At 44.3% G+C, this 14887-nt stretch overlaps 1 protein-coding gene across 2 annotated transcripts in view; it reads right to left on the bottom strand.

The window, feature by feature from the left end:
* Nucleotides 1-6214, bottom strand: part of CARD10 (caspase recruitment domain family member 10) — a 41998-nt gene extending 35784 nt beyond the window's left edge. The window contains exons 1-2 of one of the 2 annotated variants that reach the window (XM_081928206.1): nucleotides 5873-6214; nucleotides 4628-4773 (exon numbers count right to left, since the gene is read on the bottom strand). In XM_081928206.1, the coding sequence (XP_081784332.1) occupies nucleotides 4628-4634 (7 nt within the window). In that variant the 5' untranslated portion in view covers nucleotides 4635-4773; nucleotides 5873-6214. The remainder of the gene's footprint in view (nucleotides 1-4627; nucleotides 4774-5872) is intronic. The other variant, XM_081928207.1, reaches the window with a different exon arrangement.
* Between the last annotated feature and the right edge of the window lie 8673 nt (nucleotides 6215-14887).

The following is a 14887-nucleotide window of genomic DNA, read 5'->3' as shown; positions in this document are numbered from 1 at the left end:
GGGCAGGAGGGATGGAAGGGGGGAAATAATGTGTGTGATTATATGGTTTGATAATTTGTTATGTTGAAATTGCTTAATAAAAATATTTTTTTAAAAAATGAACTCGTTTCCCCTTGATGAGCTTTCAGACAGTCTTCTGTACTACTCACAATCAGGATGGCTATTTCCCACCCTTTCAGAGCACGCTCCTGGGTGAATGGAGAATGCCAGCCTTAGAACAACATGGAAGCACATGTCTGTTTGTTGTTCTCCTTTCATTTACAGGGAGTACAGTGATGTGCTCTTATGTATGCAATATAGAAAGAGCATGGGCTACACTGCATGGATAATGAAGGAATTGGCATTGGTCCTTGACACCAGTTCTTGGGGTGCTTCCAGGCAGCCAATTTACCAAGCATTCATTGTTACTTGCTAGCACAGAGGTTAAATGTTGCTGCATCAAAGCAAATAATATTCCATGTTATCCAGAGCATTCACTCATCACCTTCCTTACTGGGGGAAAAAAAAGTCTGACCTTTTGGGGAACCGCAACCACACAACCTGAATTTGCTGGTATGTGGACTGAATCTCACCTGAAAATAGTGACAGCCTCCAAGCAACATTTGACTGCAAAACCAAACCCAAAAGAAGAAACAACAAAGCTGTTGCTGCTGCTGCTGTAGTGACCAGATGCTCCTCCAGACAAACCAGTTTATTCAGCATTCATCCCAACTTGCTTGCTGTTTATTGAGCATGAGGTCTGATTTGTTTGTGGGGTGGTTATACCACAGCGAGTATTCATTCTGACTTCCTTGGAATCATTTAACTCACACTTCTTAGTGTTTTTTCTCATCAGTTTCCTAATTGCAAGACATCTGGGGTTTTTATTTGTTTTTAAGTAGATTTGTTGCACCACTTTAATTACAAAAACCTAAATTTCCAGCATCTGACTGATTTCCTCCTACACACTATTGATGGTCTGGAAGTCGCCCAGAAGCAACAGAGATAATCTCCCTGCCAAAAGGCCTTTACAATGTCTCCACTTTAGCATCTTTCAAGTCCCTTCTCAAAGCCCACAAAGAAGGCAACCATCTCCAACCTGGTGCCATAGAGCCAAAAACTCCATTGTGTTATGTGTCCATAAGGTTGGGTTAACCCTTTTGTTCTCATTTCCACCTGAGAACTAAACAGAAAGAACTGCATTTGCTCCCATTCATCTTTGTTACTATTGCCTACGGTGGCCATCTGCCCTAATTTCCAAAAGACAATCCTCTATCTGAAGGGCGATCAGAGGACAAGTCCAGTGGGAAAACAATGAATTATAAGGGAGAGAAGGACCTTGAAATTGCCCATCAGCATCAGGGAGCACCTGAGTGGCAGACCAAGCAGGCACACAGGACACCTGGCCACAATCTTCCTCGCTATGGCGAGATGTATAGCTCAGTCGGTAGAGCATGAGACTTTTAATCCCAGGATTGTGGGTTTGAGCCCCATGTTGGGCAAAAGATCCCTGAATTGCAGGGAACTGGACTGAATAACCCCCGTGGGCCCTTCCAACTCAACATGACTCCATGAAATTATAGTAAATGATTACTAAATTTGTATCTATATAAATCAGGGGTGCCCAAACTTTTTTTAAAGAGGGCCAAACATGCTGATATAAATACATTAGCATATCCTTGTTTATCCTCTTCAGGTGCTGATGCATTTCATATTTTTCCCTTTTTTGCCATGCATTGACATTTAATCACTAAAAGGAAACCCTGCTCTTCCTCCTCTGCACCCTTATGGAAATTTAAATTTTTCAAAGCAGGTGTCTCAATTTTAGTCTATAAACCACCATAATGCTACGTAACAGATAAAAACATGCTGAGACCATAAGGAGAGCCCTGCTGGATCAGGGCCAATGGCCCACCTGGTCCAGCATCCTGCTCTCACAGAGGCCACACCTTGATGCTTATGGGATGTCAGACCTGATTGCATGAACACTCTCCTCCCCAGGTGTGACTCCAAGCAGCTAGCATTCACAAAAGTGGACCTTGTGCAGAAGAAGCAGGAGCCTCACCTTCTCTGGCACTGCCCACCTTAAGGCAAACCAGAGCAGTGCACTGTTGCCATCAACTGGCAAGCCAAACCAGCAGGAATGTGAGAGCATTTAAAGGTCCCCCTGGAAGGAACCAAGCTGATAAATCTGATCGCTCAACGACAAATAGACATCCCCAACTGTTTGGGTAATACAGACACACACAAAACACCTTCCCATAAAGCAGAAAATGTTGCCTCCGCTCCCTCCCTCCAAAGCTCAAAAATGGCAATCTTTACATGGGCAAAGTCAGCACCCTCCAGGGAACAAAACTGCCATCACGCCATCAAACAGGAGCAAATCCCCAACCTCAGGGCCTCCAAAGCAGCCCAGTATCAACATTGCTCATAACAGCAGGCCTGAACCTGACCTGCAGCTCCCTGGAGCTCCATTTCCCCTGCCTTTTCTAAGAAATTGAAGATTAGAACAAATACGTAATGCAGAGCCCCAGAGTCAAATGTTTGCTTTCCCACGGAAACCTCTTTCAGCAAACACCAGTGTTGTCTGCAGGAACAAGAAACCAAGCCTTTAGTGTTATCAGTCCAGTCCTGAGGAATGCTCTGCCCATAGAGATCCAGCAGCCGCCTTCTGTTTCAATCTTTATATGCCTCCTGAAAACTTTTTGATACCACCAGGCTTATGCAAACGATCAGAAAAGCACCTTCCCATAACTGGAAACTGATGGCCTCCAATTACAATTTTTAATGTGGTTCTTTATTATATATAGATACAGTATTGCTGTAAAGGTCTTTGATATTTTTATGCTATAGAGGTACAGTGGTACCTCGGTTTAAAAACAGCCCTGTTTACGAACGATTCAGTTTACAGACGTCGCAAAATTGGAAGTAGTGTCCCGGTTTGCAAACTTTACCTCAGTCTAAGTACAGAATCCGAACGGTGGAAGGGCACCAGCGGCGGGAGGCCTCATTAGGGAAAGTGCACCTTGGTTTAAGAATGGTTTTGGTTTAAGAACAGACTTCTGGAACAGATTAAGTTCGTAAACCGAGGTACCCCTCTCACATCCCATGATCAGAGCCAATTGGACAGGCATCTGAATCATACTTCAACACTGATGATGGGACAGCATCTTCTGTAGCACCAGAGGGCAGCAGGATAGCTTAGGGGTGGCAAGCAAAGAATGTGAAACATACAGCGCTGTCCACAGGAGAAGCAGACTGGGTGGTTTCCACTGCTGACTGGGGACGCACCCCAAGTTTCGCTGACTAAGGCAGCAGGAAAGCCAGAGCTCAGAGAGAATGGACTATATCGTTTTTTTGTACAGCATCTGCTTTGCATGCAGAAAGCCTCAGGTTCAATCCCTGGTGTCTCCAGTTTGTGCTGGGAATGTTCGCTGTCTGAAATCCCAGACAGCAGCATGTAGTCAGTGTGTAAATAACACTGAGCCAGGTGACTCAACTCAATATAAAGGCAACTTCCTATGCTCCTCTCTCTGCCTAACGGTAGGGCTGGCCTTGCAGACAATATTACTGAATACAGTGGTACCTCTGGATACGAACGGGATCCGTTCCACAGGCCCATTCACAACATGAAAAGCCTGCAACCTGAAGCACCATATCTGTGCAGGTGCGCAGCACGATTTAGTGCTTGTGCGCATGCGCAAGCGGCGAAACCTGGAAGTAACCCTTTCTGGTACTTCCGGGTCACCACGGGATGCAACCTGAAAAAACGTAACACGAAGCAAACGTAACATGAGGTATGACTGTATGTAGACAAAACAGGGATAATGGATTTTGGGGGGGCGGGGTGAACAGCGACTGGTGGGGAGAATTCTAGACGTACACAAGGCAGAAGCATTGAGTATTTCACCACAAACAAGTCAAGGTACTGTAGTGTCAACACTGCAATCTTTTAAGCTCCAGATGAGGCACTGTAGAAAACAGGATGCTGGACCCGAAAGGTTCTTGGTCTGATTCGGGAGGGTCTTGCTATGGAACAATGTTCTGAGTAATACAACTTTATACATCCATTCATTAAGGTCAGCATTCACTCCTTTGTTCTAACATCTCAATAAGCCCATTGGCAGTTGATAAAGATAAGCTAAAGAGATGGAACTGACTGATCCTAGACACTCATTCTGTGGTATTAATAGCTGCACAATAGGCTGGCAGCTATTGAGCACCAAAGCTTCCCTTTGAAGCTAAAGAAAGCTGACAAACTACAGTTTGCCTGTGACAGTAAAAGGGGGGAATCCCATCCCTCCTTGAACTAAATGCGAATAAGTGTAGCTCTGTTTCTCCCCATCCTGGCTGATTAAGCAGGGCAGGGCCATTCCGGCATGAGTCATCAATCTCAGACACACAAATGACCTGCTGAGTCATCAGTGGCAGGTCTTGCCTCTTCCCCCCCAGGGCAGGTATTTCCTACAGTGGCTTCTCTGCCATAAATCCCAAGTGACTTATGGGGTATATATTTAAGAGAGGAAAGGAGAGGAAGGATGTCTCTCTGAGCCACACATACACAACTTCCATATAGAACAACTTCAATCTCAAAATAAGCCAATCAGCTCTGCAGCCCGTTGCACCTCCACTGACTCTACTGGCTTACCTGTCATGCTGAAGAATCACAGGTAGCACCGGCCCAAGGATAAAAACTTCAACTTTGGCGGCCACTTCTGATTTCCCCCTTTTAGTTATGATATGCATCCGTGGGCCATCTCACTTTCCAGGAAGGGTGGATTATCCTAAGTGCAGCTGGCAAGAGAACAACAAAAGCCTGTGTTATTTTCTACAGCAAGGTCCTTCCCTTCTGTTTCATTAACTAATTCTTAATGACATGAAGAATGGTTCTTTTCATCTCCACACATGCAGGCTTCCCCCCCCCTCCCTTTTTCTCTTGCTCCTTCCTCACGCATCTCTCTCCCTGGGATTCCTCTGTGTCCAAAGTACACACCGTAGAATCGCTGCCGCCCCACCACAAATCTCTGAGTCGATCAAAGGGAGGGGTGAAACTGTTTTGAAAGTGGCACAGTGATTTTCACTTTTCACCACCTCCTTAAATAATGCCACTGCTCAAATATTCAGTATGGCCAGATGCAGCTCAACGTGAGCTCTTGGAGGGATCCGAGGTGGCAAAAGCAGTTTACAGGATTCAAGAGATCTTAATTTAAGCCAGGGGTCTATAGGACTTGCTGCACAATTTAGGGCTCTGCACACACACACACCTCTTATTTTGCATCCAGTGCTCTCCCATGGCTGGTTTTGAAAAGCAGTGTACGTACAACATTAGCCACAATCCATATCTATTCTGTCTGTATCCTGTCATTTCTTATGACATACGGCATTTTGATGCCTTTCTGGCTTTGAACCAAACTGAGAAAAAAAGAACAACCTTAGCTAAATTTTAAGCTTGTAATGTGTGTGCAGCCCAGATTCAACACTGGGAGAATTTAAAATGAGCATACATCTGACCATGTGCAGACATGCTCCTCCTTCACAAAAATCAATTACAGGTGGCTTCCCACGCATATACTACTAGCACGGATATTGAGGAAGGTGGAGAGAGTTCAAGCTCTCAGGGCAAGGGGAGTGCCATTCCAAGCAATCTTGGGCCTCACTGCAGAAATTAAATACCACTCACATCACTGTAGAGCTAGAACTACACGCACAATTACTTAAATAATACTATCTCTATGCAGCGATGTGAGCAAAAATAAATACAAAAGCCGTTTCTCTGTTCCCAGGGGTTTACAATCTAGAAACAGGCAGAAGGGGATGGGGCAGCGGAGGGAAACAAGAGGCAGGGTTGAAAAAGAAGGAAAGAAACGCGAATATTTCCGATTTACATACTTACATGTAGGATACTTTGCAGTAGGGCATCAGCCACACACACTCACAATAAGGGTCTCAGGAAACATTCCTGTGTATCACACACAAAGTGCACCTGCAGGCCCGGCCCCGCACACTCATTCACCGGCTTCCTCTGTGCACCACGAGGACTATCACCTTGAGCCTCTGAGCTGAGCGGCTCATTAATTCCACAAGGAATCGGGCATCCCAAGGAGCAAACTCCCGAGCCGGAAGGAGCAGCCGGGGGAGTTGGTCCACTTTCCCCGCTCCGCGCGCGCCCTTTGCCTCCCCCCTCGCCTTCTTCCGTCTTAGCCCCGCACCCGGCCCGCCTCTCGCCCCTGCATACTCTCGCCTACTCATCCCTTGCACACACACACGCACACCTGGCGGGAGCAGTCACCAGTCACCAGCCTGGTCCCGGGCCGGAAAGGGGGCCGGGCTATAGGCAGGCAAGGGCAGATTTGCACACTGGCGTTTGAATGGAGGAATTCGCCCTCTGAGCCAAAACAAGTCCCAGCAGCCCCTCCGCCGGCTCAGGAATGCGCGCCGTGTGGATGCCATTCCCCGGGGAGAGACAGGCGCTCGCCCGGGGGGCGGGGAGGACGGCGGCGAAAGGGAGCCAGGGACCCCGAAGCCAAGAGGGTCCGAAGGGATCGGTCCACAAGATCCCTTAGGGAACACATGTGCTTCCTCCCAGCTCGGCCGGTGGGGCGAATGGGCATTTAGCCATCACGTAACAATGCCTAAATGTTTCACATCTTCTATTATCCTGAACAACACTGTAGAGGAGTTCCGTGTTGTTGTTATTCCTTTCTGTGGATTTTTTTTTTTTAGGGGGGAGGAGGGTGGTCTGCCGAAAAACACCATGGAGCGACCTCTTGGCACCGGCAGCGTTCAAGCAAGGGGATTTGTCGCTCAACAGGCCCATTTGATTATAGGAGCAGGTTGCATTTGGTCGTGGTTTTTTTTTGTTTTTTACCCTTCCCATCAGCCCAAAAATGTTTTCAGAGCAGCCCACGGATCTGCCGGGAAGCTTACAGTCTTAAAAGACGCCACGCGAAAGGCAATAGGTTGGAAGGGAGGAGGAAAGAAGCGAAGCCAAGTGCACGGTCTTAGTTACAAGTTCTGTTAGTACGTATTTGTTTATATCTATAATAACAAAGTTTGCCAAAACAGAAAGAAAACCAAGGAAAAATATAAAAATAGGGGTGAGAGAAAAGCAGAAAAAAACCATCCGTTCACATTAAAAAGGCAGTCATCAATATGTCCATCTTTATGAAAACATACTAAGCGGTATGTGCTATGCAAATGTCCACGCAAAGTTGGCAGTTATAATAAATGTGTTCAAATGTGCACATCTAATACACAGTTAAAGTATATGATCCTCCCCGGGGGGGGGGGGGGGAGAGAATCCTGGGAACTTTAGTTTTTCACTCATGGAGATACAGTTCCTAGCGGCTTTGAACTACAGTTCCCATGATTCTTTTGGGGGAAGCCATGTGCTTTAAGTGTGTGTTGGGTGTGCTTTAAATGTATGGTGTAGATCTGCCTTATATACATGCAATAGTTAAATGTTCTTCTAATGACAAGCTGGGGCCAAAAGTTGCTCAGATGAAATGGCCTTTCATCCTTCCTCTGTTACAACGTGATGTCTTGGCTGTTACCTGGGTTACAAGAAAGTTATGTTTGATCCAAGAGGTCAGGTGTACTCCCAGGTGTTTGTAGGTGTCACACCTGCCCAGGAGCGATATTGCAAAGGGATCGTCCGGGTCTTGAGTTGTGGTGTGTAGCTCAACCCAGTAGGTGCATGGCTGCTGTGAAAAAAAGGCAAATTCTATGTTGGGGATCATTAGGAAACATAAAGTCAAATAAATAAAACTGCCAAGATCACAATGCCCTTTTATGCCAATCTTTGATGCAAACACACTTTGAATACTTTGTACACTTCCAGGCGTCACATCTCAAAAAGAATATTGCAAAGTCGCAGAAAAGGGCAACCTGAATGATCAAGGGGCTGGAGTAATTCAATTGCAAGGAAAGGTTACGGTGTTTGGGATTCTTTATCTCAGAAAAAAGGCAAGTAAAGGAGGACAGTAAAAGAGCTGTATAAAATTATGCATGGTTGGGGGAAAGTAGATCTCATAATAGTAACACCTGGAGTCATCCAATTAAGCAGAATATTGGGAGATTCAGGACAGACGAAAGGAACTACTTGTACAAAAGGTTGTTGGAACCATAGAATTCTCTACTACAAGATGCTCTGGATTGCTTTCAAAGGGGATTGGGCAGATTCGTAGAGAGTAAGAGTGGCTACTATGATCATACATTATTTCTAGTATTAGTGGCAGTATGCTCTTAAATATCAGTTGTAGGAGAAGACTATGATGCTCAATTCCTACTTTGGGGCTTCCCATTATCTAATGGCTCGCTACTGGTAAAACGGCAGCAGTCTAGAATATACCTTTGGACTGATCATGCAAGACATTACTTAGGTCCTTATTGCTATGGATTTGGGGGTGCCCTGACTCCTCCAGGTTTCTGGGTGCCCTGACTCCCCCTAGATTCCTGGGTGCTGGGTGTGTTGAGAATTAAGGTGAGCTGTGTCCTTTTGCAGGAGGTTTTGGAAAGAGCAAGAAGAAAGGTGAGGCAGTACGCCATGTGGACTGGCAGGGAGAGGCTGCACCCAGAGTCCAGAGATCATAGCTAACTTCTGCTCTGTATACAAGCTTTGCTGAAGCTACGAGAGAGGGAACAAGAGACACACTTGAAGTGTAAAGTTCTGCGTTCCCTCCATCAAGGCTCTGGTGTGGGTGGGTGTGTAAAGAAAACAATATATCTTAAAGACACTACAGTCTGCTCTGTGCCTCATTCCAAAGGAAACATGAACCCTGGTTAAGTGCCAAGACCCCTGGAATTTTGCACCACTTGGCAAAGACTGACATGGCCTGTAGCATCTTTTCTCAAGAGATGTGGTGCAGAACTTTCCCTGGTTCTTCGTACCTGCCTCTTCCTTTTCTGCCTGCTGATTGATGAAGAAGGCAAGCAATTTCTCCAGAACACCGATCTGGATTGTTGGGTACACTTTTGTAGAGCCACCAACTTGAAACCTTGGAAATAAAGAAATCGGGCATGGGGCGAAAGAGATCTGTTTTTCTTCAAGCACTAGTGCCAAGTGAATGATGTTACCTGAAAGGTCGCCTGCCCCTGTATAGTCCTGAAAGATTGCTTGTCTCAGATCATTTGGGGAAATTCTACCACACCCTACTGCCGAGCTTTCCAAACTTTTCACATTGGTGACACACTTTTTAGACATGCATCACTTCGCGACACAGTAATTCAGTTTTACTGTCAAGCCGGAGGTTAAACTAACTCCTTGTAGGAGATATGGACACATATTGCGTGACATACCTACACACTGCAGCCAACACACTAATGTGTCGCAACACACAGTTTGGAAAGCTCTGCCCTACAAAATACCATAGGCGCTGACCTGAAAGCAGGCATTTTCTGCTACTGCGCCTGCACTATGAAATGCCCTTCCCTCTGTCATACGTGAAGCAGCAGCCATCAGTTGCTTCAGACATCATGTAAAGACATATATTTTTGAGCAGATTTTCCCTGACACATAGAACTGGACTGTGGGGGTGCTTTTTTTTCTCCATCTGTGTTTCATGTATATTTGTTTCTATATGCTTTTATGCAGCTGTTTTGTGTAACATTTTTGTTTTAATGATACTGATGGTTGTTTTCATTTGGTGCTACGCTTAAAGATAAATATTAAGCAGCTTATAAACACTTTTCTGAGTGCTCACTGGAAGGACAAATCCTGAAGCTGAGGCTCCAATACTTTGGCGACCTCATGAGAAGAGAAGACTCCCTGGAAAAGACCCTGATGTTGGGAAAGATGAAGGGCACAAGGAGAAGGGGACGACAGAGGACGAGATGGTTGGACAGTGTTCTCGAAGCTACCAGCATGAGTTTGACCAAACTGCGGGAGGCAGTGGAAGACAGGAGTGCCTGGCGTGCTCTGGTCCATGGGATCACGAAGAGTCAGACATGACTAAACAACAACAGCAAACACTTTTCAATAAATAAATGAATAAGCAAATGTTATGTGTTTCTGAAACCATACATTTTCTGAAGCGCTAATATTGGCTGACAGTTAGTAATGGCTGTAAATATTTCCCCCTCACTTTTTTTTTCTTATGAAAGACAAATAAAGAGTCCTAAAGGCCTTTTGCCATTAACAAAAGATGCAAATTCCAGAAAGGAAGCAGAATTACCAGCCTGGCATGAGGAAAGAGGTGGGTAGCTGGGTGGAGGAACAAATCTAAAATGGCTGCCACTGAACACTCACACAAATGCAGATAGCCAAGACAGCCCAAGATACTGTGCTGCCTATGGCAAAATAAAATACAACTGGTGGTGCCCCTGGTGATAAAATAATTATGATAATAAATTAATGATATATTAATGATATATTTTTGACCTTTCATAATGCCCCCAAAGAAATCTATTGCCTGAAGCATGTGTGTCGAAATTTATTTTGGCTGGGGGTGGGGGGTGGGGTGACTCAAGCAGGCAATACAAAAGCGCTTGCTATTTGTTTTTTATTTTAGGAATTGTGTTGAGGCAAGCATCCAAGGTAACCTAAAAGGGATTTAAAAAGCAATAAAACCAATTTAAAATATGAAACTGGCAACATTAACTATTTACAACATTTTAAACACACACACACAAATACATTAAAAGCCCAGCAGCAGTATAAAGTATTAAAAGCGTTTGAAAACAGGAAAGTATGAAACTGGCACCTAAAGGAAACAGGGAAGCTCTGATGAGCCTGCAGGAGGAAAGAAGTTGCAGAAAACCAGGAAGACAGAGATGGAGAAAATGAGGAAGAGTAGCAAAAATAAGAAGCAAATCCCATATTGAAGATTGGGGTTAAAGGTAGGGCCTGGGTGCAGAATAATCCTGCTTTAGATGTAGAGATTCGGGATTTTTTAAAAGTAAAAAATATTAATAATAGATGTAGATATTCTTGTCTGATCTGCAGTGGCATTTGAGTGGAGGAGAAAAATTATTGCCTCATTAGGGTTGCTAACCAATCAAGGAGTTCTCCAAAAATAAATTAGGCAGTGGATTTTTGGGGGGAGGCCTAGGCAGGAGACCTTCAATGTGGCCCCATTCCCTCAGTATGCCTAACCTCCTCACTGCCATTGTTGCTGGCTGCTCTTGTGCCTCACAATGGCTTGCAAGTCAGAGCCAATGAACAAGGAGGTAGGATTCCACCTTCCACCCAAAACAACAACAGTTGCATTTTCTTGTAAGTAAAGAAGTGTTTATCACTGCAGACTAGTGATACAAACTTGTCATGAGGGAAAGAACAGAAAATAGCCAAGGCAAAGGGGTAGCCACAATAAGCCCAGTTCAGATTCAAGGCCAAGGGGCAGTAACAGGGTTTCAAGACTTCAAAGGAGCTGTGAAATTGTCCCAACAAGTTTGCCTGCCTCCCCACCAAGCTTTTAAGCGGAGGTGAAAAGCACCCAGCTACTTGTGAGAATTCCTGTGCCAGTGGGAATTCCTGGCCTTATGGCAGGAATTATTAATATTTATCAGTCACCTTCCCCACATGTCTCAAGTTGATGTACAAAACACAATAAACCAGCTAGAAAACAGTCAAGAGCAACGCAGAAATTGATGGTAGTTATACTTAAAAACAATACAGAGTAGATAGTGGAGATGGCAGGTTTGAAGGTGTTGTTGTTGTTTAGTCGTTTAGTCGTGTCCGACTCTTCATGACCCCATGGACCAGAGCACGCCAGGCACTCCTGTCTTCCACTGCCTCCGGCAGTTTGGTCAAACTCATGTTTGTAGCTTCGAGAACACTGTCCAACCATCTCATCCTCTGTCGTCCCCTTCTGCTTGTGCCCTCCATCTTTCCCAACATCAGGGTCTTTTCCAGGGAGTCTTCTCTTCTCATGAGGTGGCCAAAGTATTGGAGCCTCAGCTTCACGATCTGTCCTTCCAGTGAGCACTCAGGGCTGATTTCCTTCAGAATGGATAGGTTTGAAGGTAGATTTCACTAAATCTGAAGCATTCAACATACCTCCACTGATACAAACTCACCTATTTGCATAGGTGAGTAACTCACTTGGTTAGAGTGTGGTGCTAAAAATACCATGGTTGCAGGTTTGATCCCCTTAAGGAGCAACTGCATATAAAGGTGGGGGGAGAGACTTATTCATCAGATACCATTTTTCTCTCTTTCCAGCCCCCTTCCTTCCTCCCCATCCCACTATTCCTCTTTGTTCAGCATATCGGAAGGAACAGGTCACTTTTGCCAGAGATCTGAACTGATCACCGAGGGCTCCCCTTCCACATTCATTATTCCAACCTTCCCCATTTCCCCCCTTCCAGACTCCACCCCATTTGCAAGAAATCAGACTGAGGACCACATGGAATTAGGCCAAGGACCTCAGATTACCCATCCCTGTCTGATGTGGCAGGTCACCTCCATCCCCTTTTACTTGACCTAAACTCACAAGGACAAGCTTTATTTAACGTCACTATGTATTTACAATCATTTGCCATATAATTATAGAATTGTAGAGTTGAGAGGGTCCAGAGTTTAACCTCAGAGGATGCTGAGCAATGGTTAAATGCCATGAAGGCTGAACTTGATTCCTTAGAGAGGAACAAAACATGGGAACTAGTTCCAGGCCTGCCATGTACAAAGTTCAGTTATTGCAAAAGTTTTTCAGTGTTAATTTTATGCATTTTTTAAAATCACCATGGTATTTAACAATAATATCTTATGTCCTTTAGAGGAAAAATTGTGAATTGTAGAATTTTAAATACTCGTCATCATCCTTGGCTTCACTCAGTTTTGTTTATAACACTCCCATTTTCTTCCAGTTGTGAGGGTGGGGGATGGGGAGGGGCCTCACAAATGGAGTAGCCTAGGGCCTCTCTTCATCTAAATCCGGCCCTGCCCAGCTGCACAGGGGTCAGCAAACTTTTTCAGCAGGGGGCCGGTCCACTGCCCCTTAGACCTTGTGGGGGGCCAGACTATATTTTGAAATAAATAAATAACAAATTCCCATGCCCCACACATAACCCAGAGATGCATTTTAAATAAAAGGACACATTTTACTCATGTAAAAACACGCTGATTCTCGGACCGTCCACAGGCTGGATTGGGAAGGCCAATGGATCCGGGCCCCGGGCCTTAGTTTGCTTACCCATGGCCTAGTAGCTCATAGCTCCTCCAGCTCAGGACTCAGAAAATCATTATTCCTCAGCCCCCTCTCACCCTGAAAAACAATTATGTTCTATCAATTATGGATGCCTATGCAGATGCAACCTCTGTTGGGCTCAGTGGGACTTACTCCCAGGCAAGTGGGGTGTAGGATTGCAGCCTTAGTCACATTGTTAAAGCAGTCAGCGATTCAGGGAAGTTGTTATACAGTACTGCATTAAAAGGGGAAGACACAGCTCGTTCTGCTGTGTATGCTTGGAATAAACAATAATTTACAGTAAAGGTTTTCGTGGACTAACACATATATATTTACCAGTGACTTGGCTATTGATCACTGTGATAAAATATAAAATACATATTATAACAGGAGCAGAGAACAAGTAAAGATAAACAGCAAAGATAACTGGATAAAATAATCCCATAAATAGTGTGACTCGCCATAAAAGTCTTCATAAAACACTTAATGGAATAATAAAACATTTACAGCAAAACCATCCATATATTACATTAGATTTATGACTTAATTTCTTCCACCCACCACCCACCATATTTGTTCAGACTCCACCAAACCTGAATTTTACCAACCAGCGTTAGAGAAGATAATAGCATGCATCTGTGGAGGTTATTTTGCATCTCCAGATACTGTAATACTGTCCATTCATTGACATTAGTGTGTGTTGTGCAGTGCAATACCAATGTATGTTTACTCCTATCATGTTCAGTGATACTCCAGAAACATGGGAGGGATTGCAGCATTACAGTACAATCCACTACTCATATCTACTCAGAAGTAAATTCAAACTGTTTAATTCAAGGGGACTTACTCGTATCTCTTATTTTGGGGTGATTATCTCCTGATACCCAGCTGTAACCCTTTGAAGATTCCTCACATTTAAGATAGACTCTCCCATTTAGTATATTCCATCTTTCCTCTGAGGATCTCCTGGAAATATAAATGATTTCACTTATTTCCCCTGTAAATTAGGTTAGACTGAGAGATGGTGACTAGCCTAATATCACCCAATACGTTTCGTGGGTTAGCAATAGGGCTTTGACCCTGAGTCTCCATCGTCTAACAACTGTTACAAACTGGTTAAATGACCAGAATTTATATGGTGTTCATGTGTATCCAAAGTGCTTCACATATGTTATCTGACTAATTCAGAAAACACTTCTATAAGTGGGTCAGCATTATTATTTCCTTATTGTTGATCAGAGCCCAGAACACAGTGACTTGCCTAACAAAGCAACTCAGTCATTGCAATATTGAGATCTGAACTACAAGCATGGTGGTTTAATCACTTAGGTTACAATCCTAACCTCCATTTACCTGGGAATATGCCCCACTGAATTCAATAGGACTTACTTCTGAATAGACTTGATTAGGATTGTGCTGCAAGCCACTATGCTACAGTGGCTTTCTCTATGTCTGCTTCCTCCCACTCTGTATTGTATACCCGTCCACTGTTTCTTTGTTTTACAGATAAATATGTAAGAACAGACACACACTCCATCCCCTACCAATACCCATAGTTTGCTACAATTTCCAAAGGGGTCGCCTAGATCAGGCTATGCAAGAAGTACTTCCCTTCTCCATGGTTCATTTTGCATATCATAAATCCCTACATATTTTACAAAAACGATACCATTCAGTATTCCATTATTACATCCATCAAAATTGATTTACACTGTTGAATTTATCTTAAAGCTGCCAGCGTTTTCAGCTGTACACAGATATTTCCCATATATTCAATACAGTGG

The sequence above is a fragment of the Podarcis melisellensis genome (genome assembly GCF_964234715.1).
Source record: "Podarcis melisellensis genome assembly, chromosome: 10".
NCBI classification, from domain to species: Eukaryota; Metazoa; Chordata; class Lepidosauria; order Squamata; family Lacertidae; genus Podarcis; species Podarcis melisellensis.
The sequence above is the reverse complement of the archived record's forward strand: the minus strand, read 5'-3'. Positions and strand labels throughout refer to the sequence as shown.